A 25,007-nucleotide genomic window follows, 5' to 3' on the forward strand; every position below is an offset into this window, starting at 1 on the left:
GGATTATATGGTCCTTGCCGCTGTCGCCGCCGCCGCCGCCACCACCACCACGACGACGTCCTATGCCTGCCTTTTTTTCTGTGGAAAACTTTAGTCAAAGAATAAGTTTAATCAGAGAAGAGAGAAATGCCGAAACAAAGGAAAACAAAGGAAACTAAATAATAATAATGTAGTTATTAAGCATAGTCAAGGACCTTTAGTTCCTTCTCAAGGGCTATAAATAATATTCTGAGCCGTATCCTGTGAGCTGTCTTATACATTCCAAAACACCAGGTGGAAGAACTACATGATGACCAGACTACACCCACGACATGAGCTGCCACAGTTCCAAGAACTGGCTGCAAAGAAATGGGAATAAATGGACCCTAGAACTGAAGATTAACTACACCTAAAACAACCAAGATCATGTTGGTCAGACCACTGATGACCAATTTGAAGATGACTGTTAGAGATGACTGTGCGATTTCTGCATGTAGCCACCCCCCTCCTCTGTCTATAAAAGCTCTTGCTCCCTGCTTGTTGGGGGCGGGAGTCCACCTTTGGACAGATGTCCAACACCCTCCCCCCCCCACCCCAGTTGCCAGCATCGGATATAAAGCAAACGTTCCTTTCTACCAAGCTGGCCTGTTTATTGGCTTTTGAGCGGTGAGGAGATGGACCCAGCACACACTCTTTCAGTAACAGACTTTTGAGAGTCCCTAGGACTGCAAGGAGATCAAACCAGTCAATTCTAACGGAAATCAACCCTGAATATTAACGGGAAGGATTCATGCTGAAGCTGAAGCTCCAATACTTTGACCACCAGATGCAAAAAACCAACTCACTGGAAAAGACCCTGAGGCTGGGTGAGATTGAGAGCAGGAGAAAGGAGCGACAGAGGATGAGATGGTTGGATGGCATCACTGACTCAATGGACATGAGTTTGCACAAACTTCAGGAGACCACTTTGGGTTCCCCACCAACATCAGCTTCCGAAGTTGATACATACCATTTTCAGCACTTTGAAATTCCAAATCTACCTCCTCATGGGACTCAACATCTTGTTTAATTTCTTCCCATTCTCCATATGGGTTTGATTTTTTTTTTTAAATTGTATTTACTTGGGCTGTGCTGGGTCTTCGTTGCTGCGCAGGCATTTCTCTAGTTGCAGAGAGCGGGGCCTACTCTCTAGTTGCAGTGCGTGGGCTTCTCATTGCGGTGACTTCTGTTGTGGAGCATGGACTCCAGGGCTGTGGGCTTCAATAGTGTTCCTGGGCTCTAGAGCACAGGCTCTATAGTTGCGGTGCATGAGCTTAGCTGCTCTGAGGCATACGGGATCTTCCCAGACCAGGTATCGAACCCAGTCTTCTGCACTGGCAGGCAGATTATTTACTACTGATCCAACAGGGAAGCCCCTGATATATATACATTTTTTTTTCTCTAATGAGCTTTGGATTTTTCTTCATTTGGACCTCATGAACTCTTCCTTTAGGTATTTTTTTTCTTTCTGTTTCTGGTTCAGTACCTTTATCACTGTTTTAGTTTTTTCCTTAAACTTTATTTTTAGCTTTTGCATTGCTGTAGAGACCTTTCCTTACCCCTTCCCTTTTTTGCTTCCTGTTCCCCCATCAGTCACTATGTGAATCTGATAGTTGGACTCTTCCAGGGTACCAAGTAACTTTCATTGACTTTACTAGATAAGAGATCGCCAGAGTATGGAATGAAATCATCAGGTTTTTCCCATCTGGATTCCCCTGTTTCTGTGTTATAATAACATGTATAACCATCTTCACTTAATCCTTCTACCCAGTTTTCACTGCTGCTTTTTTAAGTTTCCTTGAAATCCTTCAGGTTTTTCCCACTGAGGTACTCCTGTGATAAGATCATAACAGAAATGGTAACCCTGAGAGATAACTCATTCTGCCCATCTGCCCTTTGAAGGGTCTTTTTTGTCTTCCTGCTGATTTGATGCAGAGATGAATGGAACAGCACTGGTCACTAACAATATGCTTGGCTCTGAAATTTCTGACTCTGAGTCAAACCTTTTCAAATCCTGTTGGTATCCTTTCAGGACAGCTACCTCCACTGCAGCAAACTCCTTTGATGCTTTTTCTTCTTCCTTTCCCTTCTCCCGGCTTTCCTGTTTAACCTCACATATCCTCTTTGCCACATTTTCCTTATGATTCTTTCCTCTTCCAAGAAAGTAAACACTAGGCCTATTGTCCACTATCCAGCACCTGCAGTACTCACAGAAATTTCTTTGGTTGTGACTCCCAGTAGTCTTCCATGGACTGGACCAGCCGCTCTGGTCCAGGCCTGGGTGAGGCTCACATTCCCTATGTGGGATGAGTTGGGACCCAGCTCACCGAGAGGCACACTGGAGCCTTTGAGCCGGGACCGGTCTCTTTCTTTCCATCATCCTTCGTACCACCTTCCTTCCCTGGGTCTGTCTCACTGTTTTCTCTTTCTTCCTATCTGTTCCACATTCAGGGAGAAATGGTTGCCTTCAGACTGTCAAATTTTTAATTTTTGAAACCACTAAAAAAAGCAGTGAACATGTGTCAAAGAGGTATTTACCTCCGGTGGGAACTAGCAGGATGACACAGGTGGTTCTGGGAAGGTGAGAGAGAAGAAACAACAGAGAAGGTGAAAGAACAAACAAACACTGAAATAATAGCGCAAAGTTGGATTGGTGGTGTCCCACATAGGAGTGGGCAGGCATCTTAGTGTCCTACAGGGTGGTTAAAAAAAAAAACTTGGGGTACCCTTCTCTACTGGACAGAAAACACTTACAACCTATCAACCATTTACAAGTTAGCATCTAACGTCACAGTATCTGAACTCTGATCAAAAGAGTTGCTTCGCTTAGGGAATCAGACAACCTGAAGCAGTCTTACTAGAAACGGTGCTAGGACTCCCAGCCATCTTTTTTCTCTTATTGACAAGTTTTGGGTAAGTTTCCTTAACAAGTGTCCCTCCTGCTCCGTCTGTCTCTCTTCTTGCTGTCACCCTTCTCTGAACCCTTGAAAACTCTCGACCCATTTCACTCTATCTCCAATTTCTGTCCCCGTCTCTCCTCTTGCTTCTGTACTCCTGATCCTCGTCTGTCACTTGAATCTCTCGAACTGCACGTCTCGCTGTAAATCGATTCACCCTTTGTCTCTCCTTTCCTCTCCATCCCGGCCCTGATTTCTCTCCCTCTTGTTGACTGTTCTGACACACGTCTGACCAGCCCTGACTCTCTGATCTAGGTCTCTGAGAGATGAAAGCCCTCTACGCTGTCCTGCCTGTCTCTGTCACTATGTGTTCACTTACTTTCACTCTCTCCTCGCTGTCTCGCTCGCTCAGCATCTCTACCCTCACCCCACCTCTCCCATCCTCTCAGACACCAGCCGGTACACGGGGTTGCCCTGGAAACCACCTGCTCAGCCCACCGGTTACTGTAGAGACGCCTGGGGCCCGCCTACCGCCGATGACAACAAAAGAGCGTCAACGGGCCGCGCACGCGCGCGGAAGGCCAACCGACCACACCGCTCGGGCTCGGGCCCGGGCCCGGGGCCCCGGCTCTCTGCGGGGCGAAAATGGGAGGCTCGCTTGCGGTCCCCAGGGCGGAGGAAAGGGTGACCCAGCCTCGGCAGGGAGTTGCTATGGAGACGGGGGCTGAGGGCGTCCTAGCGAGGGCCGTGATTGGTGCAGAACCCTAACTCCTGGAAGCCCCGTAGAGAATTCAGGGAGACTTGCTGGGGGAGGGGGGGGGGGGGGCACGCGCTGCCCGGAAGAAGGTGCTGGGCGCATTTCCCCCTGAGAAGCTCGCGTCGACGGGTGCCGGGACGCCTGAAAGTGAGGCTGGGAGAGCGGGGAGACACGGCCCCAAGAGTGGTCCGACCGTCCGGAAAAACACTGCCCGGCATCACAGCGGGAGGAGGGTGGAAACTGAGGCGACCGTGGAAACAGGCGAGAGTGGAAACTGAGGGGGGGGGGGCAGGGCGGGGGTGCGAGGCGGCGCGTGTGCTGCTGCGCGGAGCATTCTGGGAGCTACAGTCTGGCCGGGAGGGGAGGTCGGCGAGTGCGCAAGCTCGGGAGCGCGGAGCTGCCAGCTGAGCGCCGAGGTGAGGGCCGGGCCCCCTCGGCCGGGAAGGTTCGGGCAGCGACCCGGACGGCAGCCCTGCGGGGAGCGGGGCGCGGGGCAGGGTCCTAGCGCTCCCTGCGGGCGGGCCCGGGGCTGTCGCGCGCGGCGGGGCAATCACAGCGGGTTGCCACGGCGACAGAGCCTGGAGTCCCCGCCCCGTTGCCATGGCGGCACCCGGATCTGCCCCGGCTCCCTGAGGCAAGCGCCGCTCGCCTGGGCTCCTGGTCGAGGTAGTTCGGAAAGGTGCGCAGGGCCGGCAGGGTCGTGGAGGCCCAGCCTTCCCCTGGGGTTTCAGGCGGACTTGGAGCCTTAAGGAGCCAAGGTCAGACTCACGGGATCGGGAGGCCTCGAAATCAAACGTAATAAACTCCGGTTTCTTTCCAAAACTCGCACCGTACGAGTGGGGCGGGGGTCGACCCCGTTTGCAGACCGGGGAGCGGAGGTTCACAGTGGCACCAGCGACATGGCAGGATTACGGGGCAAATAGGCTGGGTCAGGATCTCCGGCTCTCCTCGCAGGCTCCGAGGCCAGCGGTCTGGGGCCCCTGGCACCCCTCTCTGAAACGCCATCACCCGCTAGCCCTACCTGAGTCAGGAGGTCGAGGAGATAATGGGGCTCAGAAAAGGGGGCTGGATAGGGGGAGGATGGCGTCAGAGTGCTGTGCCCTACAGTGGGCCTCGCACAGGTGTGGGCTGGGGCCGCTGGAGGGGGGATGCCCTATGAAACCACGCTGGGGGGGCAACAGTCGGAGAAACACGCAGGAGAGTGGATGGCGCAGTCATGGGCCGGCGGGGCGGGGTGGCGGTGGTGCAGACGCCCAGCGGCGGAGGTCGTAGGCGTAGGTATCTCTTGCAGGGAGAGGGCTGAGGGCAGGGCTCAGGCCGTGCGTGTAGACGGGTGAGATTTAGTGGGCAGAGGAGGAGCCTTCTGGGCCTGAGAACCAGCCCAGCAACAGGGGGTTACCAGAGACTGCACACGCCCAGCTAGAGGGGTTCAGCGAGGGCTGGCCGGTCCCACGCGGCAGCCTCCGGCCTGAGCGGCACGCCACTGTCCCCATCGCAGCAGCCTCTGTGTGCTCCTCCCTGGGGGTGGACACTGGCCTCAAGAGCCCCAGCCTGGTCTTTCCAATGAGGCCATCGGCTTTGGGCTCCCGGGGCCGCGCATCCCTAGAAGATGAGGGGCCCGTCACGGTGAAGCTAGAGGACTCTGAGGCGGAGGGCGAAGCCGTCGCCTGGGATCCGGGCCCAGAGGCGGCACGGCAGCGCTTCCGGCGCTTCCGCTATGAGGAGGCCAAGGGGCCCGGCGAGGCGCTGGCCCGGCTCCGTGAACTCTGCCGCAAGTGGCTGCGGCCCGAGGCGCACTCCAAGGAGCAGATGCTGGAGCTGCTGGTGCTGGAGCAGTTCCTGGGCGCACTACCCCCCGAGATCCAGGCCCGCGTGCGAGGACAACAGCCAGGCAGCCCTGAGGAGGCCGCAGCCCTGGTCGAGGGCCTCCGCCGGGAGCCAGGAGGGCCCCGCAGATGGGTGAGTCAGAGGCTTGGGGTCTCCGCCTCATCCTGGGGGCGCCCTGCTCAGCAGGATGCTAGTCCCCCGCGGTCTGCAAGTGGTCACCTGCAGCAGACCCTGTGCCAGGGCAGCCGCGGTTCTGACGGCAGCCCTCCATCAGCTGGAGTCGGGACTCAGGCCGCAGGGTTGGGGGGGGGAGGCGGGCGGTGTCGGCAGAGGAGAGCAACTGCAGGGCGTCCCTGCCCTCCTTGTCAGTCCCTGGGGGCCGTGGGTCCTCAGAGGCCGAGTCAGTACCCCTGGGATCCCGAGAGGGTGGAGGCCAGGGAGCTCCCTACCTGAGCTCCTGATGGGGGGCACCTGCCCAGGTCACGGTCCAGGTGCAAGGTCAGGAGGTGCTCTCGGAGAGGACAGAGCCCCCCAACTTCCAGGCCCTCCCTCAGCCCACACCTGAGACTCCAGAACCTGGGCTGGAGATGCCCCCTGGGGCCATGGAGCAGTCAGCACTGGGCCTGCGGGTGAAAGAGGAGTCCGAGGTTACCGAGGAGCCAGGTAAGGGCAGAAGGTGTGCCCTCTGCTTCGGCAGCCCCCGCATCCTGCCCAGCCAGTGGTGGCCATTCTCCCCTGTGGGCCAAGCCTGCCACAGCTGTGGTTCCTTCCACGTTCTCAGCATGGTGCTGGCTCCTGGGATTCCCGTGTGTGGAAGAAAGGAGTCCTCTCCCCGAGGAGGTCTGCTAGGGGGGCGGGGGGGGAGGGATTAGCCAACTGCTGCAGACCAGACAGCAGCAGACCGGAGCGTTGGGGGCCGGGGGTCGGGGGGGCACCAAGTGCTGGGGGGTGCCCTTCTCTCCTCCGCCTCCCGGGCAGGTTCCAGACATGCCCCCACACCGCGTTCCTGTGAGTCCCGAGATCCCCCTGCCATGCCAGCCCCAGGTCCCACCCAACCGGATCCTGGCACCTGCCACAGCACTGAGGAGGGCAGTGGGGTGGGGCGCCCTGGAGCTTCCTGACCACACCCTCCTTCTCCAGAACCGCTGCGTCCTCAGCCTCTAAGCAGCCTGCAGGGGACCCCTTTCACTCTGCTCCCCCACCAGGCCCGGGTGAGTCCCTGCTCTGGGAGCCTCAGCGGGTGGGGCTGGGTGGGGGCTGGGTAGGTCCCTCCTGGGTGGGCCTGGCTACACAGACCAGCAGTGACCACTGTGGTTTCAGGACTGTGGCGTGGTGCTGGACCAGGCCTCCCCGCATAGTGAGCCTGGGCCTGAGGGTTCCTCCTGGAGGCAGCACCGTGGGGCCCTGTGGCAGGAGGAAGCTGGGGGCATCTTCTCCCCAGGTGAGTAACACAGGGCCCCTTTTCTGCAGCGTCACCTACGCGCCCGCATTGCCTGGGCAGCCCCTGCAGTGTTCAGCCTGCTTCAGCATCTCCTGCCCTCCAAAGCCAAGCCCTCCACTAACCTCCTGGCCCCATAAACCCTCCTGAGAGCAGGACTCACATTCCCCACCTCCTCTCCCAGCCCTGGCATCCTGGATGGCCCCCAGGTTCCAGGCCTGCATCCCACCGACTGGACAGCAGGTCAGCAGGGTGGACAGACAGGAGGGACCTACACACAGGTGGGGACTGGGCACGACAGCACAGTGTCCCACCCAACCGCCCAGGCTCTCAGGCCAGATGCCCTGCCCGGTCCACCTCAGTCACACGCCTGCGATGGCCCACCATCATCCAGGCCCCATCTCGTCTTCATCCCATTTCCTGGGCCCTTCCACTTCTGGGTTTACTCCCGTGTTCTGGTGGACCTTCCTGTGAACTCTGGAGCAGGAGGTAAAGTTCTGAGAGGTGTTACATATTTAAAACATTCGTCTAACACTCTACATTACACTGAATTTTGGCTGGATGAAGAGTTCTTTTTATTGACTCAGTCTCCAAACATTTTTTTCTTAACTGCTGTAAAACTGGGTCAAAACATTTTTTATCACCACTGTTGGTAAGGCTGTTTAACTTTAAATTCAATTTCTCAATTGTGGGAAACTGGCTTGAATTGTTTCTTTGAGTTCCTTCCCCTGCATTGTTCTGTTCTCTTGTTTCTAGAATGCCTGTCACTCAGTTATTGGACTCTAGGACAAATGCTCCAGTGTTCTGTTCTCTGCAATTTCCCATCCCTTTCTTTCTGCTCTATCTTCCAGAAAATTTCTTCAGATATCCTCCAGATTCTCCTTTTGAGATTTTCACATCTGCTAATAGAGTTTCAATTCCCACCAGTATCTTCTTTCCCTGAATACTTACTTAAGCCACTTTCTGTTCTTACAGTTGTAACATCTTTCCTTATTTCTCTGAGGATAATAATTTGTTGTTGTTCAGTCGCTAAGTTGTGTCTGACTCTTCTCAACCCCATGGACTGCAGCACGCCAGGCTTTCCTGTCCTTCACTGTCTCCAGGAGTTTGCACAAATTCATGTCCATTCAGTCGGTGATGCTATCCAACCATCTCATCCTCTGTCGCCCCCTTCTCCCGCCTTCAGTCTTTCCCAGCATCAGGGTCTTTTCCAGTGAGTCAGTTCTTCACATCAGGTGGCCAAACTGAAGCCAAACTTCAGTTTCAGCATCAGTCCTTCCAATGAATATTCAGGACTGATTTCATTTAGGATGGACTGGTTGGATCTCCTTGCAGTCCCAGGGACTCTCCAAGAGTCTTCTCCAACACCACAGTTCAAAACCATCAATTGTTCAGTGCTCAGCCTTCTTTACGTTCCAACTCTCACATCCATACATGACTACTGGAAAAACCATAGCTTTGGCTATATGGACCTTTGTCAGCGAAGTGGTATCTCTGCTTTTTAGTACGTTGTCTCAGTTTGTCATAGCTTTCCTTCCAAGGAGCAAGTATCTGTTAATTTCATGGCTGCAGTCACCACCCACAGTGATTTTGGAGCCCAACAAATGATGACTTGTCTTCAAGCTTTCTCCCAGTGTTCTCTCTGATCTCTCTGGCAGGTGAGAGAGGGCAGCTAGAAGAGATGAAGAGTTTGCTCCCCACAGAGACCCACTTGGGAGACATGTGTGGGTGGGTGGAGCAACCGTGGATGCCACTGAAGGAGTCACAGGGCACCCTGGCTGGGCTGCGTGGAGGCGGCACCCTTGCTGTGAGGGTCTTCAGTTCTCTCCTCTGAGTGTCCTAAGAAGGCATGTCTAGCCTCTTGCCTGCATCCCAGCTAGGAGACAGGTTGGCATCTCAGTCCCCTGGGTGGCTTCACTTACCCCCTCAACTTCCTCAGTGTTGGCGCACACCCTCAACCCATCCTTTTGCCAGGATGGGAGAAGAGATCCAGAAATCAGAGCTACTGCAATGCCCGCCTGCATCCTCCATTTCCTCAGAATTGTGTGCAGAGAGGGCCAAGCGCTGTCCCCTGAGGTAGCCCAGCTTCAGCTTGAGTCCGCTTCCCCTGCCCACCTGGTGTCCTTGCCCCTTTACCTGCATGGCCAGAGGGACCTGGTCCTTCCGAATCCTGAACATTTCGAGCCTTTGAGATCAAACAGGCTGATTTTCCATTTTTCCCCACTGCTGCACAGTTACTGTTTGCTTGGTCTCCCATCCAGAGTAGAAATATCAGGGGTTGCTTTGTTTCCTTTCCTCTTCATCTTTGTGGATTTTATATCTTGAAGAAAACAAAACCAAAGAAAACCTTTATGGAGGTTTTTAATGCTGTTTCACAATGAAACCAATGTAAATAGATACTGTTATTACCCAGAAGTCCCCATTTGCTGTTTTTATCAATAAAGGGCCCAAACTCATTCTTTCTTCATGGATGTTGACCCATCCTTTGAGAACCTGGACATACCTGATGTTATTTCTGGACTTGTTAGCTAGCTTGGTTTCCTGAGGTGCGAGTGCTCCCACTGGTTGCACTGCGAACAGCCTGCCCTTCATGGCTCGGGGAGTTCCTCGTCTGTCCCTGCACTAAGCATCATCCTGGATGACAGGCTGCCACAGAGTCCATCGTGACTCTGAACTGGAAGGCTCACCTGGGCCCCCAGCTGTTCAGTGGAGATCCCTCTGCAGGCTCACCCACACCAAAGGTCTGTGGGTGGACTGAGCTCACCCAGACCAAGTCCTCAACCCCCAGCTTCACGGCAGAGCCTGGCCTCAGCCCCCAGTCTCTACAGCCTTATCACTTCCGAGCACGGTGCACAAGCTCTGGACGGTCCTTTATTGTCTTGGAGCTGTCCCAGGTATTTTTAAGGTTCTTCTCTTATGTTCTGTCAGTGCTGCATGCTGAAGCTGAGAGGAGGTCTGGCAGCCACCCCTTCCGCTGTCTCAGCCTTCAGCTGGGGGCCCTGCTGGGCAGCTAGCGCCCTGCCTCTCTCAGCACAGCGCAGCCTCCGCGCTCTCCAGCCACACTGGCGGCTCCACCTACAGCTCCTCGGCAGGTCCTTTCTCTGCAGTCCCATCTTTCCTCAGGCTGCACTCACCCACAGACAACTATGGCCCCTGCTTCAAATACCGGTTCCCTCAGCCACTGTGGGCTCTGCACCGGATGTCCTGGCTGCTCCCCTTGCCCTCCACGGAACATCAGTGCAGCCAGTGTTTTCATCAGGAGAATATTCTGAATAGGTAGCATTCACGTTAGAAAATTCAGAAGGCCCAAGGGCATATACAGCGGAGCGCCCCTCCCCTGCCTGAGTCACACGGTCCTGCACCCCAACAGCCAGCAGCACCGGTCTTTTGTATGGACTTACAGAAAGATTCTGTGCGCAGGAAAGCAAACACAAATGTGGATGCATACTCATTTGCCGTCTTTAAAACACACATGGAGGCTTAATCTTCACCCTGTTCCCTGCCTGACATTTTTCGTGCATCTTCCCACTTGAACACACAGCAGCGAGCGCCCTCCTCTTTGGACAGCTCCCCACGACACACCTGTTTACCCATCCAGGTTCCCACTGACACTCTTTTGAGTTATTTTTCAGTGAGAACTGAGAACCCTCCTATTGAAAGGTTGTTGCTGAATCACGCAAAGATGCCGGGGTTCTTGGCCTCTGGAGGAGAAGAATTCAATCCGGGGCCAGAGACGAGGCTGGGTCACTCAGAGCTTTTGTGTAATACAGTTTTATTAAAGTATAAAGGAGATAGAGAAAGCTTCTGACATGGACATCAGAAGGGGGTAGAAAGAGTACCCCCTTGCTAGTCTTAGCACTGGAATTATATACTCTCAAATTAGTTATTACAGTGAATCAAGAATGTCTAGAGGTTGTAAAGACCTCACCAGACCTACTCCCATGATTTACATATTGAGATAACAGAATTAGCCAGAAGGTTTTTTCCAGAGACTGTCCTCAAGCAGGATACATTATTGTTATATAATCCTAAGGAATGTAGAGGGAAAAAAGTTTGTCCTTTCTGCCTCCTTGAGAATTCCAGACCCCTCTCTCCATGGGGACCCCTAGACTTCTTATCAACCTGCCTAGGAATTGACTCTCTCACTATACCGGTCATTTCACACAGGGAGGAACACAACTGGTGGAGAAGTACTTAAAAGTGGAATTGTTGGATTAGCCCACGGGAAATTTATTGTTTGATGTACCTGACGACACCAACTTCTGTCTGTGCTCACCAGCAATGCACACAGACACTTGGGTTCTGGCGTAAGGATGTGAAACTGCAGATGAGTATAGCCCTAATGTGCAGTTTTCTTATGGGGGGAACTAAGCATGTTTTAGGGAATTTAAGCATCAGTGACATTTCCTTTCCTTTTCCAGTCTTCTGCCCACATTCTTTCCTGCTGACTGATTGCTGCTCTTACTTTGGTTAATTAGACCCTTGCCTCTGGAGGGTTCCTCAGTTTGTCATTCATCTTTTGACTCTTGAGGGTTTTTGCTGAGCACAAATGATTTCCTTTGATGCAGTATAATTTATCTGCATTTTCCTTGGCAGCTTGTAGATTTTCTGTCATCCCTGAAACCCCTATTCCCCTCTCTGTGTCCCTGATGTAACCCCCTCCTCCTCTGTGCCGTGCTTACATCTCCTCCCTCCTCCAGCATCTAAGGATGGAGTGCTCACAGCCTGGCTGGAACCTGCTCCTTTGAGCCAGACGCCCACCCCTGTCTGATCACAGGCAGGCCCAGGGTTCCGTGTGCCCTGTAAATGCCACGGCACCACGTCCACACTTCCCTACAGACAGGGCCAGACTCCTGTGCCCCAGTGGCTGCAGAGGTCTCAGCGGCGCCACAGGAGTCCCGCGGGCATCACAGGCACGGCACAGCAGACAGAAGTCCTGGTGCCAGAATTTCCCGCCTGTCCGCTCCACTTCTAGCCTCCCTCAAACCCACCCACTTCTCCGCATTTGTGAGAACCAACATCACCCACCTGCCCAGAGCAAGGGCCACCTTTGCACTACAGCCCTTCCGGAAAGGCGGTTTTGCAAACTTATGCCACTCCTGGAAAGCCGGTCGCCCGTTTTCAGTCTTCCACCTGTCTGTCCCATCCTTACCGCCTTCGGAAGCCTGTTCGGACAGAACCCCTGCCCCTGCCCAGGTGACTTCTGTCTGCCTCCTTGGACAGTTTTAGGTCGCTCCATTTCACACCCTTTCGCCAGGGCTGGAGTGTCTCTGGGCACCAGCGGGTTCTCTGTCATCAATGAGTGGATCCCCTTGTGCCATGCAGGGTTTACACTCCAGATGGACAGCGTCTCTGTGGACCCAGACATCGTGAGCCCCCACATCCACCTGCCCTGGGACCTCGGTGTGGCCAGCCTCACAGGCCGACTCAAGTCAGCCTCCCACGAAGCTGGCTTTTCACACGCGCTAGTGCTCTCCAGCGACCTGGGAGGTGAGCCGGACCCCACGGAGGATGCCCGCCAGGGCGTGGGCCGCGGACTGGCCGCGGCGAGCTGGCGTTCCCCCAGGGGACGCAGCCGGGCTCGGGGGCGCCCCGGCACAGGGGCCGGAGCTGAGCGAGGGGGCCGCTGCGATGTGTGCGGGAAGGTGTTCAGCCAGCGCAGCAACCTGCTGCGGCACCAGAAGATCCACACCGGAGAGCGGCCCTTCGTGTGCGGCGAGTGCGGCCGCAGCTTCAGCCGCAGTTCACACCTGCTGCGCCACCAGCTCACGCACACGGAGGAGCGGCCCTTCGTGTGCGCCGACTGCGGCCAGGGCTTCGTCCGCAGCGCGCGCCTGGAGGAGCACCGGCGCGTGCACACAGGCGAGCAGCCATTCCGCTGCGCCGAGTGCGGCCAGAGCTTCCGCCAGCGCTCCAACCTGCTGCAGCACCAGCGCATCCACGGCGACCCGCCGGGCCCCAGCGTCGCGCCCCCCGCTCCTCCCTGTGCGCCCGAGCCCCCCGGCCCCTTCCCATGCAGCGAGTGCCGCCAGAGCTTCACGCGGCGCGCCGTGCTCCTGGAGCACCAGGCAGTGCACACAGGCGACAAGTGCTTCGGCTGCGCCGAGTGCGGCGAGCGCTTCGGGCGCCGCGCGGTGCTGCTGCAGCACCGGCGCGTGCACAGTGGCGAGCGGCCCTTCCGGTGCGCCGAGTGCGGCCAGAGCTTCCGCCAGCGCTCCAACCTCACGCAGCACCGGCGCATTCACACGGGCGAGCGGCCCTTCGCCTGCGCCGAGTGTGGCAAGGCCTTCCGCCAGCGGCCCACGCTCACGCAGCACTTGCGCGTGCACACGGGCGAGAAGCCCTTCGCCTGCCCCGAGTGCGGCCAGCGCTTCAGCCAGCGCTTGAAGCTCACGCGCCACCAGCGGACGCACACGGGCGAGAAGCCCTACCGCTGCCCCGAGTGCGGCCTGGGCTTCACACAGGTCTCCCGGCTCACCGAGCACCAGCGCATCCACACGGGCGAGCGGCCCTTCGCCTGCCCCGAGTGCGGCCAGCGCTTCCGGCAACACGCCAACCTCACGCAGCACCGGCGCATCCACACGGGCGAGCGGCCCTTCGCCTGCCCTGAGTGCGGCAAGGCCTTCCGCCAGCGGCCCACGCTCACGCAGCACCTGCGCACCCACCGGCGCGAGAAGCCCTTCGCCTGCCAGGACTGCGGCCGCCGCTTCCACCAGAGCACCAAGCTCATTCAGCACCAGCGCGTGCACAGTGCAGAGTAGCCGGAGCACGTGGCCCCACCGTCGTCCACCATTGGAGGCAGGGTGTGTAGGTAGGTGTTCCACCTACCTCATGGGGTTGCGGAGACCCGTGATCGCGTCTGTACAAGCCAGCTCTCTTAGGGCCTGGCTCCCAGTAGGTGCTCAATAAACAATATACAGAACCTCCGTCTGGGTCTGCACCGTCTGCCCACCTGCCTGGACCCCTCTCAGCCCATGCTACTGGTCTACCACCTTCTCTGTAACCACGTGCCTCCTGCAAGACCCAGGGCTCCCGGCAGATGTGGCCCCTAGCAGGGCCTGCCCCCCATCTGCAGGACGTCCCCTTACAGCGGGGCTCCTGTACTATTTGCCTTCGACCCACCTCTCCACTGGCCAAGCCAGGGGAGGACCTGGAGGTCACTGCCCTGCCAGCCAGCCAAGATCATCGGGTGCTGAAGCATCAAACGGGGGCCCATGAGGCCACCGCCAGCCTGAGTTTATATGTTTATGAAACCGAGGAAGCCATATCTTAGCTGTAAAAGCTGTAAGTGGGAATCTAGTCTTAAAAGACTTTCCTCTGTTCCTGCAGACTCCAGCCGGTCTGAGAACCAAAGCTGGCGGCAAGGCCAGGCCAGTTCCCCAGCCCTCCAGGAGCTGTCGTGGGCTGTTCTCTTCCCTCCCTGGCTCCAGGCACAAGCTCTAAGTACCCTCCAACTGGAAGGTCTCTGTCATGTGTATTCAGTAACTACTCACAGGACACACCAGTTGCTGACATGCAGGTGGACAGACACTGGCAGCTCCAGGTCAGAGTCCTGCAGACTTGAGGGCGGGACCTCTGGACCCCTCCGGCCTCTTCCCGTGCCACTGCTGCTTTTGCCCTGTCCTCCCCTTCCATCCTACCGCTGGGGCCTTGACACGGCCCCCCACTCCCCCACTGGATGCCAGAAGTATCAGAGACCGTGGGTGAAAGGCAGTTCCAAAAAGGGGATCTTCATGCAGCAGGGTCGGGCTTGGGACTTAAACCTCACCCTAGGCTGGTGTCAGCCTGCTCTTGGTCTAGAGGCCTAGAGGGTTCCAGGAACAGCCCTTCCAGAAACGCAGCTGGAATTTCACCTACCACTTTGAGTCACCCCGGTCCCCCACAAGACTTGGGCCCTGGTATCAGGAAAAGACAAGCAGCCTGGGCCAGAGGCTTCCTACCAACATGCGAGAGAAGGCCCGCTCCCAGCCTCAGCCCCCCTCCTCCCCAACTCTACCCCTCTCCTTCCCCCTCCCCAGTAGCCTAGCCCCAGCCACAACCAGAATCACTCTTGGCATCTACTACATCCAGCAGGTCAGCCACTCCCCCAGGCAGAGGCACTCCTGTGTGGCAAGATCAGGGCTGGGAAGCTGCGGGGTGGGGGGGTGGGGGGGGGCTCCCCTGGGCCCTTTGACAGCACTCAGTTCTCCGGTCGCAAAGGGTTCTGAGAAACCTGGTGTGGGATACGTAGAATCAGAGGGAAGAGGAAGACAGGAAGGGGCTGAAGAATCAGATCAGGGAAGTCACACGAATGAACACAGGTAGCCAGTAAGCTAGTGGTCTCAGGTTGGAGGAATGTTGCTGGAACTTTATAAAATCCTGTCATGTGGATTTTTTTTTTTTTTTAATGACTTGTGTGACTTATAATCCGAAACAAAGAAAACTCATCTTTGGTCATCTTTGTGTTCATCATGAAAGCTGTGCAGATACAACTACATAAAAACATGAAATTTCACACAGGAAAAATTACAACAAAAGTGAAAAGCATGGAGACATCCGGATGGGACCCCACACCCAAATCCTTGAGAAGTCCATGGACCCACGTCCCAAAACAGCCCTCTGAGAAGTCAACGTGAACAGCTATGTGAGGGCCACCCATGAAAGGTCATTTCTGCAGCTGGCCAGGGACACCTCTGCAATCCAGTCACACAGCTACAGGTCAAGACCCAAGTGTTACCATGTGATCTTCAAGACTGAAGGCTTGGACAGAATGACCACTTGGCCAGAGCCATAGAATAACCCAGGAGAGGAATACCTACGCACTGGTCATCTAGGAAGGCTACAACAGTGCCCAGCCAGCCTGTCCCCAGACTGTCTGTATCCGAGTCCATGTTGTCCACTTCCAAGCCCAGCTGGCTGCCCCATACCACATCCATCCAGTTATTCTCATCAGCACCCCAGCCTCCCAGATCTATCCACTTGTCTCCACCAATCAGCACTGCTCTGATTCCAGCCATCCACCTCCAGCCTGGAGGCCCACAGCACTCAGCCTCCCTGCCCTGCCCACTCCTACTCCCTCATTCCCTGGACAGACCCTTTCTTCACAGTGGCAGGGCCCAGAGGCTAGGCTAACAATCGGAGGTGCACTTTCACCCTCACAACCCACCCACCAGGTTCTGCCCGGTCCTCTGCCCAGTCCCTCCAAAGCACTGGCCCCAGCTTCCCTCAGGGCCTTTGCACGTGTTAAGCAACTGTGCTGCCTACTAACAGGCGGCAGGCCCAAGGGCCACAAGCACCTGTACCACCCAAACCACCTGGGCCTCTCTGCCACTCGAGTGAGCACTAAGGTGACAAGCTTAGCTGCAGCACCTCCAACCCAGGCGCCTGCCTCACTTAGGCCATCCTCTCTTCCTCGGTCCAGACACTATGGCCCCCTTTGCTTAGCATTTTGTTTCATGATCAAGTCTTCCCCACTGCACAGTGGGGTAACCACAAGATCAAAGATCACACGAGTCTAACTGTGGACTGTTACCTCTCCAGGGGATGAATACTCTATCCCGAGACGGGACTTTAGCTGAAGGGTCTCGGCAACTGGCCTGAGGGTGGATACATGAACCAGGCTGGCCAATAAAAACCATCCCTGAGACTTTGGTTGGAAACTGCAGGATGGTCACCAACCCTCACGTCCTGTACAAAGATAATCACCAAGAGTAGAGCAGATGAGAAGAACAGAGAGAAAGAGGAAAACTAACTTTGGAAAAGTCCTCCGCGTCCCAGGACCAGTCATGCCTGAAGCCTGAGAACACAAGGATGGTTGCAATCTCATCCGCCCCAAACCTGAGGTTTTTTGCAGCTTCCGATCGCTCAGCCTCACCCCAGCCCCTCTCCAGCACACAGCTCTCCAAGAAGTCAACGAAGCCGGCAGTGTGGGGCGAGGACAACCAGAGGGTTGAAGGGGGGCTTCTGGAATGGCAGAAACGGAATGCAAGCGGGAGGAAAAGGGAACGGCTGCACAGCCACGACTGGGATCTGAGACCACGGAGCCCAAGGACGTCGAGGGTACCCGGGAGAAGGCTGGGGTCGGCAGGGACACCAAACCACGGCGCGAAAAGGTGGAGGTTACTTTCTGGGGTGAGGATCGGCCCGGGGTCGCCAAGAGGAGGCCATGGGCTGAGCCTGCCCACCACTAGCGCGGGCCAAGCGGGCCGCCGGGACTACTCCCACGGTGCTCCAGAAGACGGTGGCACGTCGCCTGAGCAACGGGATGGGGCGTGCGGCAGGAGCCTCATTCGGACGCGGGAAGCCTGAGGGGCAGAGCCCCGGCCGCCCCGCGGGCCCGGCCCCCGCCTCGACCAGCTCTCTTTGCGCAGCTCACCGCCTGACGGTGTCCTTGGTGACAGCCTGAAGCCGCAGAACCGCTCCGCGCCGCCTGCTCCCGCCTTCCGACGCACGCTGAGCTACGATTGGAGGGGAGGCTGGCTCCGCCCACCTCGCGCAAACAGACGGCGGAAGGCCGCAGGTCTCCTGCGGGACAACTCTGGACCCGCGCGGAGGGCTGCCCCCAAGTGTGTGAGCTCGTGTAAACCTCCACAGTGTTGTACTACGCTCTGACACAATACATGTTTTATTTGTTACTTTACCTCAACCATACTCTGCTAGCGGGTTCTCTGGGCCTGAGATGGGACACCGAAGGTTCTGGGTCACGCACTCTAGGCCACGCTCCTGGCCTTGCTCAGGCTCTGACCCTAACCCTGCCTCGGTCTGTGGCCCCTGGGGACAAGCCCCTCGTTTGGCCCGCCTGCGCCGCCGTTCGCACGACTGCGAGTGGGCATGGCGGCCCGCAAGTAAGGCGGCCCGCATCTGCCCCACTTAAATATGGCGGCGATACCACCACCGCCCCCCCCCCCTCCTCCCTGGACTCGCGGGCGTCCCCGGAAGTGACCGGCCCGGCCTGCACGAACGGAAATACCCGAGCCAAGCCGAAGGAGCTCGACCCCCAAGTCCCAGCGCGGAGCAACGTGGGGCGGTGGCGACGGCTGCGCAAGCGCACAGCGCAGGCCGGACGGGAAGAGCCGAAGCGGGCAGGCGACGGAAATAGCCGAAGCGGTGGGGCGCCCGAGGCCGTTGCGGACCTCCGCGCCGAAGCCGCTGCTGCCACGGAAGCCGGCCCTCCTGTCTAGTACACGGCCACCGCAGCCCCCGCCTCCCCCTTCCGCCTTGAGCCGCAGAGCCCTCGCGAAGAGAGCTAGTGACCAGGCCCAGGGACACGGCCTGAGGACGCCGGAGCGGACAGCCGGGAGGAGGGAGCGGCGGGTGGGGGCGGGGCCGAGTTATCCCGAGAACAGCCGAACGGGCCCGAGCGCCGCCGAGCGGGCCCGAGGCGCCGGGCCAGGCCGGAGCCGACTACGGGAGCCGACGCGGGCCGCGCGGTGGGCGCGGAGCAGCGCGGCAGGCCCGGCGGGCGGCGGCAGCAGCCTAAGAGGCCGCGGCGGCGGGTCCGAGTGGCGGAGGCGGCGCGGGCGGCGGCGGGGGGCCGGGTGGCCGGGGTCCCGGGCCCCGCAGCGGCGGCAGCGGCGGCGGCGGCAGGATGATCAAGCTGTTCTCGCTGAAGCAGCAGAAGAAGGAGGAGGAGTCGGCGGGCGGCACCAAGGGCAGCAGCAAGAAGGCGTCGGCGGCGCAGCTGCGGATCCAGAAGGGTAAGGGGAGTCGGGGGATGGGAGTGGAGGTCGGAGGTCAGAGCCTGGCTCGGGGTGATACGGGAGTCAGGTGTGGAGTAATGCGGCTGCCAGGGGTCAAAGGTGTCAGAAACGGGGAGGCCGTGGATGTGGGGTTTGGAGACCAGGGCCTGGGGGCCGAGGGGCCAGGGGTGGGGTAATATAATCACCAAAGTGGTCGGAGGTAGGGGGACCGAGCAGGGGGCACTGGGCGTATTCGGAAAGCTAGGCTTTTGATACTAGGGACCGAGAATCTGAGGGTGGCAGCGGAAGGGGGAGACCGGCAACTCGAGAGTCTGGGGGTCAGACGGGAACCTGGGCGACAGGAAGAGAAGATACGGACAGTGGGGTCGAGGATTGAGGATCGGGGTGGGAGATTTAATGTATTAACGCTAGAGTCACTGGGAATCAGAGTCAGGCCTGGTGAAGTAGGTTCTGGGGCCTGGGTTTCGTGGGTCTGGGGGAATCACATGTCAGTTTGGGGTGACAGGAGGAGGGAGGTATACTGGGTGCCAGGGATTGTAGAGATAGGAGTAGGGTTTGGTGTAGACCATCCTGCTAGAGATGCTGGAAATCTTATGCTCAGAATAGTATAGGGTAGGAGGCTTGGGAACTCACAGATCTGGAGGTCAGATGGGATCCTGAGTTTAGGATGACAAGCAGAGAGGAGTGTATGGACAGCGGGCCAGGGATTGGGGGTGGTGGTGATTTAGGGTGAGGAAGGGGGATAAGATCCTTGCATCTGGGCAGACAAGTAGAGATTTCTCTAGAAAGCAGAGGTCACGGTCAGGATGCTGGGTTTGGGGTAGTCAGAGGCTCTTGGTGGGGCACATAGGAGTGGGAACATGTAGGAGCTGGGTTGGGGGACTTAGGACTGTGGATTCAGAAGAGTTAGAGCTTACCCTGGGTCAGGAGTTCAAGCACATCTTTGGTGTTCCATAGATGCGGAAGAGCCTGCCTGGAGACGCGGAGCAGGAGGAGCAGGGAGAGGGTGGGGGTTGTGGCCCACTGCCCAGGACAGAGCCGGGGTCTTGGGAGAGGCTCTGGAGGCTCTGCTGGCACCTGCTCTGAGCACCCCCTATCTCTCCCCTTCCCGGCCTGTTTCCCTTTTCTGCTGTGAAAACCCAGACATAAACGAGCTGAATCTGCCCAAGACGTGTGACATCAGTTTCTCAGATCCAGACGACCTCCTCAACTTCAAGCTGGTTATCTGTCCTGATGAGGTGAGGGCACGCTTAACTGGATTCTCAAGCACGGCAGGTGACACCACCTCAAGTTGGCATACCTGGTTAACCTGCCAGACCTTGCAGAGCAGGGTTCTGAGTCCTCTCCTCTTCCTTCACAGGGCTTCTACAAGAGCGGGAAGTTTGTGTTCAGTTTTAAGGTGAGTCTCAGGTGGGCAGGGGTGGCTCCCTGGGCTGAGGAAGCAACAGCTGAGGCCCCGGCCAGGCACTGCTGTGCACCTATCCACCTGCCCTCTCTTCTCCTGGAGCCAGGTGGGCCAGGGTTACCCGCATGACCCCCCCAAGGTGAAGTGTGAAACGATGGTTTATCACCCCAACATTGACCTCGAGGGCAACGTCTGCCTCAACATCCTCAGGTGAGGGCACTGGCCCTCCACTATGCTGCCCAGCCCTGCCTGCCAGGCCCCCTTAGTGACCTTGCACTATACCAGTTTCTTTCCCTTCCCTCTGTGTGTCCCTTGTGGTCTGTGTGTCCCTCTGTCTCCAGCTCATTTTCTTCCTCATGGCTTGACCTTGGCTTTCTCCCTGGCCTGTGCTTCTCCGCACCCTCCCGCTAGCATTTCCCGACCGCGCTGTCCCATGCCCTGGGCCTGACCTGTTTGGTCCCAGCAGGGCCTGTGGTGGCTGCGCGCTCACCAGCCCCTATCATGATGCTCTCTGCCCACAGAGAGGACTGGAAGCCAGTCCTTACGATAAACTCCATAATTTATGGCTTGCAGTATCTCTTCTTGGTGAGTAGGGGTGGGGGTGGGAGGGCGGCTGGGGAAGGTTGGCCCTCTGCCTTCTGGGCTTGTTGACCTCCCCGCCCCCGCCCCCCATACCGGCCACAGGAGCCCAACCCTGAAGACCCACTGAACAAGGAAGCCGCCGAGGTCCTGCAGAATAACCGGAGGCTGTTTGAGCAGAATGTGCAGCGCTCCATGCGGGGTGGCTATATCGGCTCCACCTACTTCGAGCGCTGCCTGAAATAGGGCTGGTGCATACCCACCCCTGCCAGGGCCACCAGCCCCGGCGTCCCCTGCAGATATTTATTGGGGGCCACAGGTGGGGGGACATGGGGCGGCCGGTGGGGGAATCCCATGCCCTGGCCGGCCACCCCTCCCTGCTACCCGCTCCTAGTTTGTTTTTTTTTTAACCACCACGTGATTAAGGTCGGCGCTGCCTCCCCCGACCCGCTCAGCGTTGGGAAATGAATTGGCTTGTCTAGCCCCCCGCTGGGTGTTGTCCAGCCCCACCCCCTACTCTGGGCTCTGGGGTGGGTGGTTATGGGGGTTGGGTGGCTGGGGACCCGGCACCCCACCCCTCCACCACTGGAGGTCCCACCAGGCTATTAAAGGGGAATGTTACTGCATGGCCTCTGCCTCTTCCTTTTGTGGGCTGGGAGGGGCAGGTGATGGCCGCCAGAGCTCCTGCAGCAAGAGTGGTGGGAGTTGTATGCTCATAGGTGGTATGAGGGGACCCCCCCCCCCCCGCCTTGGGCAGCAGGCTGCCCGGTGCCTGAGGCAGTGCTGGTGGGGGAAACCCCGCCCCAGGCCTCGGGCAGGGTGAGATGAATCCCACTCTGGGACAAGGGAGGGGCAGGATCCAGTAACCACTGGCTTTCCGGCCAGTGAGCCGGCAGAGGGGCTAAGTCCGCACCGTCTACTGTTCTGCCCTCCGGCTGGAGGAGGAAAACTGCCTTGATGCCACTGGGTACCTGAAGTTCGGAAACATCAGCTCGAGTTCTGGGTCCCTCAGATGAGCAGGGCTCTACAGTGGGTGACGTGGTGGGGTGCAGGACCACCGGGTGGCTGGAAGGAAGGCGCCCGAAAGGGCACCAAGCCCATAGGGCCAGGACGGGACAGGGCCTCCGCTCCCTTAGGCTGGACTTGAACCTACGGAATACCAAGCTTGCGGCAGCGAGGCGGAAGCTGCTGCGCATGCGTTTGTGGCCGGCGCTTTCCTCGGCGCGTGCGCACGCGCGCTCTTGTCCCCGCCCAGCATTCCGGGCGCCGGCGGGGCGTGTGACGTCAGATGGTTTAATCCGGAAACGGCGGTGACGGTCGAGGTGACAGAACCGAGGGGCTGTCGTTGGTGGGCGCTCCAGGGCTCTGAAAGAGAGGAGCGTGACCCGGAAACGGAAGCGAGTCCCCATCCCAACTCCGGTGAGTCGCCCCTACTGGGGCGCGGGTCCTGGGTGGGCGCGAGGGCGGCGGCGTTCGAGGGCCTCGCCCCTGCCTGGGACCCTCCCTTATCCCCTGGGTCCCCATGTTGTTTTGCCTTCGGTGCCCAAGAACCCCGAAAGGCCCCAAGAGTTTCCTGGGTGAACAAGGCACCCCATCACCTAAAATCCCGCCCTCTGTCCAGGATTCCCCAACATCCCCCAGCCTTATTCTCCGCACCCAGGTTCCCTCAGCATTTAAGACCCCCGCCCTAAACTGAATGCCATCCACGCGCTGTCAGCTTCGGAGCCCCCACATCGACCCTGTCTGTAGCACTTGCTGCCTCCAGCTCCTCATGTTAGGGACCCTGTCAACTGGCCTGTCCTTGGAGCTCCAGGTTCCGAACCCCCTCTCCCCGCGCCCGTTCCTCTGCTGTATCCACACATGGTCATCTCCAGCCTAGGTCCATTGGACATTCTAGGGTCTCATCCCAGAGTCAGGAGCAGATTGAAGCCCAGAACCTCCGTAGGGGCACTGTGGAGTCAGAGGAGCTGGGGTGGCTGGGGCTCCCCAAGTTCCAGGCTCCACTCTTTGGCCTTTCCATTCACTCGTTTTCTCCCTGCTCACCCTTCTCCTTTTTGTGAGCCCTCGTCTGTCCCCGCCCATACACAATGTGACCCCAGCTGTGCCTCACACCACCCTGCAGCCAGGTTTCACGCTAGCCCCAGGCTTACTGGTAGGCTTCTGCGGCCATGGACCTGTTGTTTGGGCGGCGCAAGACGCCAGAGGAGCTGCTGCGGCAGAACCAGCGCGCCCTGAACCGGGCCATGCGAGAGCTGGACCGTGAGCGACAGAAGCTCGAGACCCAGGAGAAGAAAATCATCGCAGACATCAAGAAAATGGCCAAGCAGGGCCAGATGGTAAGCTTGATTGGGCACAGGCTGAGACTCCAGGCCAGGTGCCGTCGCTTGGTCAGACCCTGGGGCTGCAGCAAATGGGACAAAACACTAACATGTTCTAGGGAAATGGAATGAAGGGTTCGAGTGGGGCTTTCCTTAATTTCAGAGTCCAAAACTGCTGCCTCTATGGAGTTGATATTAGAGCCTTGAGTAATGAAGAGGGCAGCCCTGCGAAGAGCCAAGTGTCAAGTGTGTCAGAACAGCAGATGTTCAGTGAGGGAGTAATAGGGAAACTCAAGAGTGGCCCATGCCAGACCACTTAGAATCGTGGGCAACAGTGGGAGCTAAGGGCTGAGTTGAAGGAGTTACTTCAATAGATGTGGTATGAGATTCCACTTGCCCTAAGGGCCAACTAGCAAGAGATGGCTGAGTTTTGGCCTGAGCAGCTTGTTTGAGGAGGTGACATTTCCTGGGATGGGTAAGGCAAGAAGGAGCTCTGGGGAGGACTTCACAGCTGAGCTTGGATACCTTTGTATGTAAATCAGGATTTGGTGCAGCCTGTGAGAGGTGGAGGGGGCGATTTTCTTTGGCCAAGATTGAAATTCAGGAATGGGTGTTGACTAGCCATTGAGGAAAAAGGATTCCTAAAGGGTGGGCCTGGCTTTTCTTCAGGATTCCTGGACCAGAGAGGCGAGAAGCCTACCGAGGGGTCTATGCAGTGGAGACCCAAGACGCATTGGGGTGGGGGTGGGGGGGCGGTGAGCACTGGGGCAGATCCCCAGGAGCCCCTGTAGGCCTCAGTGGGCACACGCAGGGGCAATGAGCACACCCCCAAGGCTCACTCCCTGCCCTCTGTCCCCTCTTCAGGACGCGGTCCGGATCATGGCGAAAGACCTGGTGCGTACCAGGCGGTACGTCCGAAAGTTTGTGTTGATGCGGGCCAACATCCAGGCTGTGTCCCTCAAGATCCAGACGCTCAAGTCTAACAACTCAATGGCACAAGCCATGAAGGGCGTCACCAAAGCCATGGGCACCATGAACAGACAGGTTTGCCTCTCCCCATCACCCCCCACCCCTGCTGAACTCGGGCCCAAACTCACCCTCCTCCCCCTTTCAGCTGAAGTTGCCCCAGATCCAGAAGATCATGATGGAGTTTGAACGGCAGGCAGAGATCATGGACATGAAGGAGGAGATGATGAACGACGCAATCGATGACGCCATGGGGGATGAGGATGACGAAGAAGAGAGGTTTGGAGATGGCTGGCAGGAAGGGTGGGGAGGCATACCTGGCTCTGCGCCTGATCCTCATAAGCATTCTCTCCTTATCTAGTGATGCTGTTGTAGCCCAGGTCCTGGATGAACTGGGGTTGAGCCTGACGGATGAGCTGTCAAGTGAGTGTTTACATCTTGGGCCCTGTGTTAACCCTGTGACCCAGCCACCACCTCCCTCCCCTGCATTACTCTCTTCTGCATGGGTGCTCTTCCTAATCCCCACTCTCTGCAGACCTCCCTTCCACCGGAGGTTCCCTCAGTGTGGCTGCCAGTGGAAAGAAAGCAGAGGCTGCAGCCTCCGCCCTGGTGGATGCAGACGCAGACCTGGAGGAGAGGCTCAAGAACCTTCGAAGGGACTGACTGCCCGTGCTGCCCCAGGGAGCCAGTGGATGGCCCGGCATTTTCATTGTACCTTCTGTAATAAACGAAGTTGGACACTAGTTCTGGGCCTGTGCGACTGACCTGACGTGAGCCAGGCTGGGTTAGGAAGTCACTCAGGCTTGGTAATGTGCCAGTCAGTCAGGGTGTGGGATAGAGGGCTGGAATGGTTTCATCTGGGCAAGCCTACCAGGTCCTCTGGGCTCGGGAAGTGATGGTGAGCTGCGAACACTGGTCCAGCACCCCCCCTGCCTGAGCCTCAAGGCTAGCACCCCCAAAAATGTTGGTAGGTTCCCCCAGACCTGTTGGTATAATTCCAGGAAGCCAGGCCTATCCCCTACGGATACAGTGCCCAACTTTATTAGCCAAGTGGAAGTCTCAGCCCACCCAGCTCACTGTGATACCCTGTCTGGTATAAGAAATGTTCTGCCCCAGTCTAGGAC

The 25,007-nt window shown here is 57.7% G+C and overlaps 3 protein-coding genes and 1 pseudogene across 8 annotated transcripts; 3 read left to right on the forward strand and 1 right to left on the reverse strand.

Annotated features, from left to right (window-relative positions):
- Positions 1-1,238: 1,238 nt before the first annotated feature.
- LOC122420489 lies at positions 1,239-3,353 on the reverse strand (annotated as a pseudogene).
- Positions 3,354-5,213: 1,860 nt separating this feature from the next.
- Positions 5,214-13,863, forward strand: MZF1 (myeloid zinc finger 1). 3 transcript variants are annotated; one of them, XM_043435890.1, is made up of 5 exons: positions 5,214-5,631; positions 5,979-6,162; positions 6,640-6,710; positions 6,820-6,940; positions 12,263-13,863. In XM_043435890.1, the coding sequence occupies exons 1-5, from the start codon at positions 5,236-5,238 to the stop codon at positions 13,696-13,698; spliced, it is 2,208 nt and encodes a 735-aa protein (XP_043291825.1). In that variant the 5' UTR covers positions 5,214-5,235; the 3' UTR covers positions 13,699-13,863. The 3 variants fall into 3 exon arrangements, with proteins under 3 accessions (XP_043291825.1, XP_043291826.1, XP_043291827.1); XM_043435891.1 differs by having other exon boundaries at positions 6,042-6,162; XM_043435892.1 differs by having other exon boundaries at positions 6,054-6,162.
- A 4,332-nt stretch (positions 13,864-18,195) lies between these two features.
- On the forward strand, positions 18,196-21,225 carry UBE2M (ubiquitin conjugating enzyme E2 M). 2 transcript variants are annotated; one of them, XM_043436075.1, is made up of 6 exons: positions 18,196-18,612; positions 19,759-19,853; positions 19,976-20,014; positions 20,127-20,230; positions 20,487-20,605; positions 20,705-21,225. In XM_043436075.1, exons 1-6 carry the CDS (start codon positions 18,504-18,506, stop codon positions 20,716-20,718), a joined length of 480 nt encoding a protein of 159 aa, XP_043292010.1. In that variant the 5' UTR covers positions 18,196-18,503; the 3' UTR covers positions 20,719-21,225. The 2 variants fall into 2 exon arrangements, with proteins under 2 accessions (XP_043292010.1, XP_043292009.1); XM_043436074.1 differs by having other exon boundaries at positions 20,542-20,605.
- Positions 21,226-21,597: 372 nt separating this feature from the next.
- CHMP2A (charged multivesicular body protein 2A) lies at positions 21,598-24,626 on the forward strand. Of its 3 annotated transcripts, none has more exons than XM_043436064.1 (6): positions 21,598-22,018; positions 22,699-22,935; positions 23,782-23,961; positions 24,032-24,162; positions 24,245-24,306; positions 24,419-24,626. In XM_043436064.1, exons 2-6 carry the CDS (start codon positions 22,768-22,770, stop codon positions 24,544-24,546), a joined length of 669 nt encoding a protein of 222 aa, XP_043291999.1. In that variant the 5' UTR covers positions 21,598-22,018; positions 22,699-22,767; the 3' UTR covers positions 24,547-24,626. The 3 variants fall into 3 exon arrangements, with proteins under 3 accessions (XP_043291999.1, XP_043291997.1, XP_043292000.1); XM_043436062.1 differs by having other exon boundaries at positions 22,722-22,935; XM_043436065.1 differs by having other exon boundaries at positions 22,756-22,935.
- Positions 24,627-25,007: the final 381 nt, after the last annotated feature.

Source organism: Cervus canadensis, chromosome 18 (assembly GCF_019320065.1).
Source record: "Cervus canadensis isolate Bull #8, Minnesota chromosome 18, ASM1932006v1, whole genome shotgun sequence".
Lineage (NCBI taxonomy): Eukaryota > Metazoa > Chordata > Mammalia > Artiodactyla > Cervidae > Cervus > Cervus canadensis.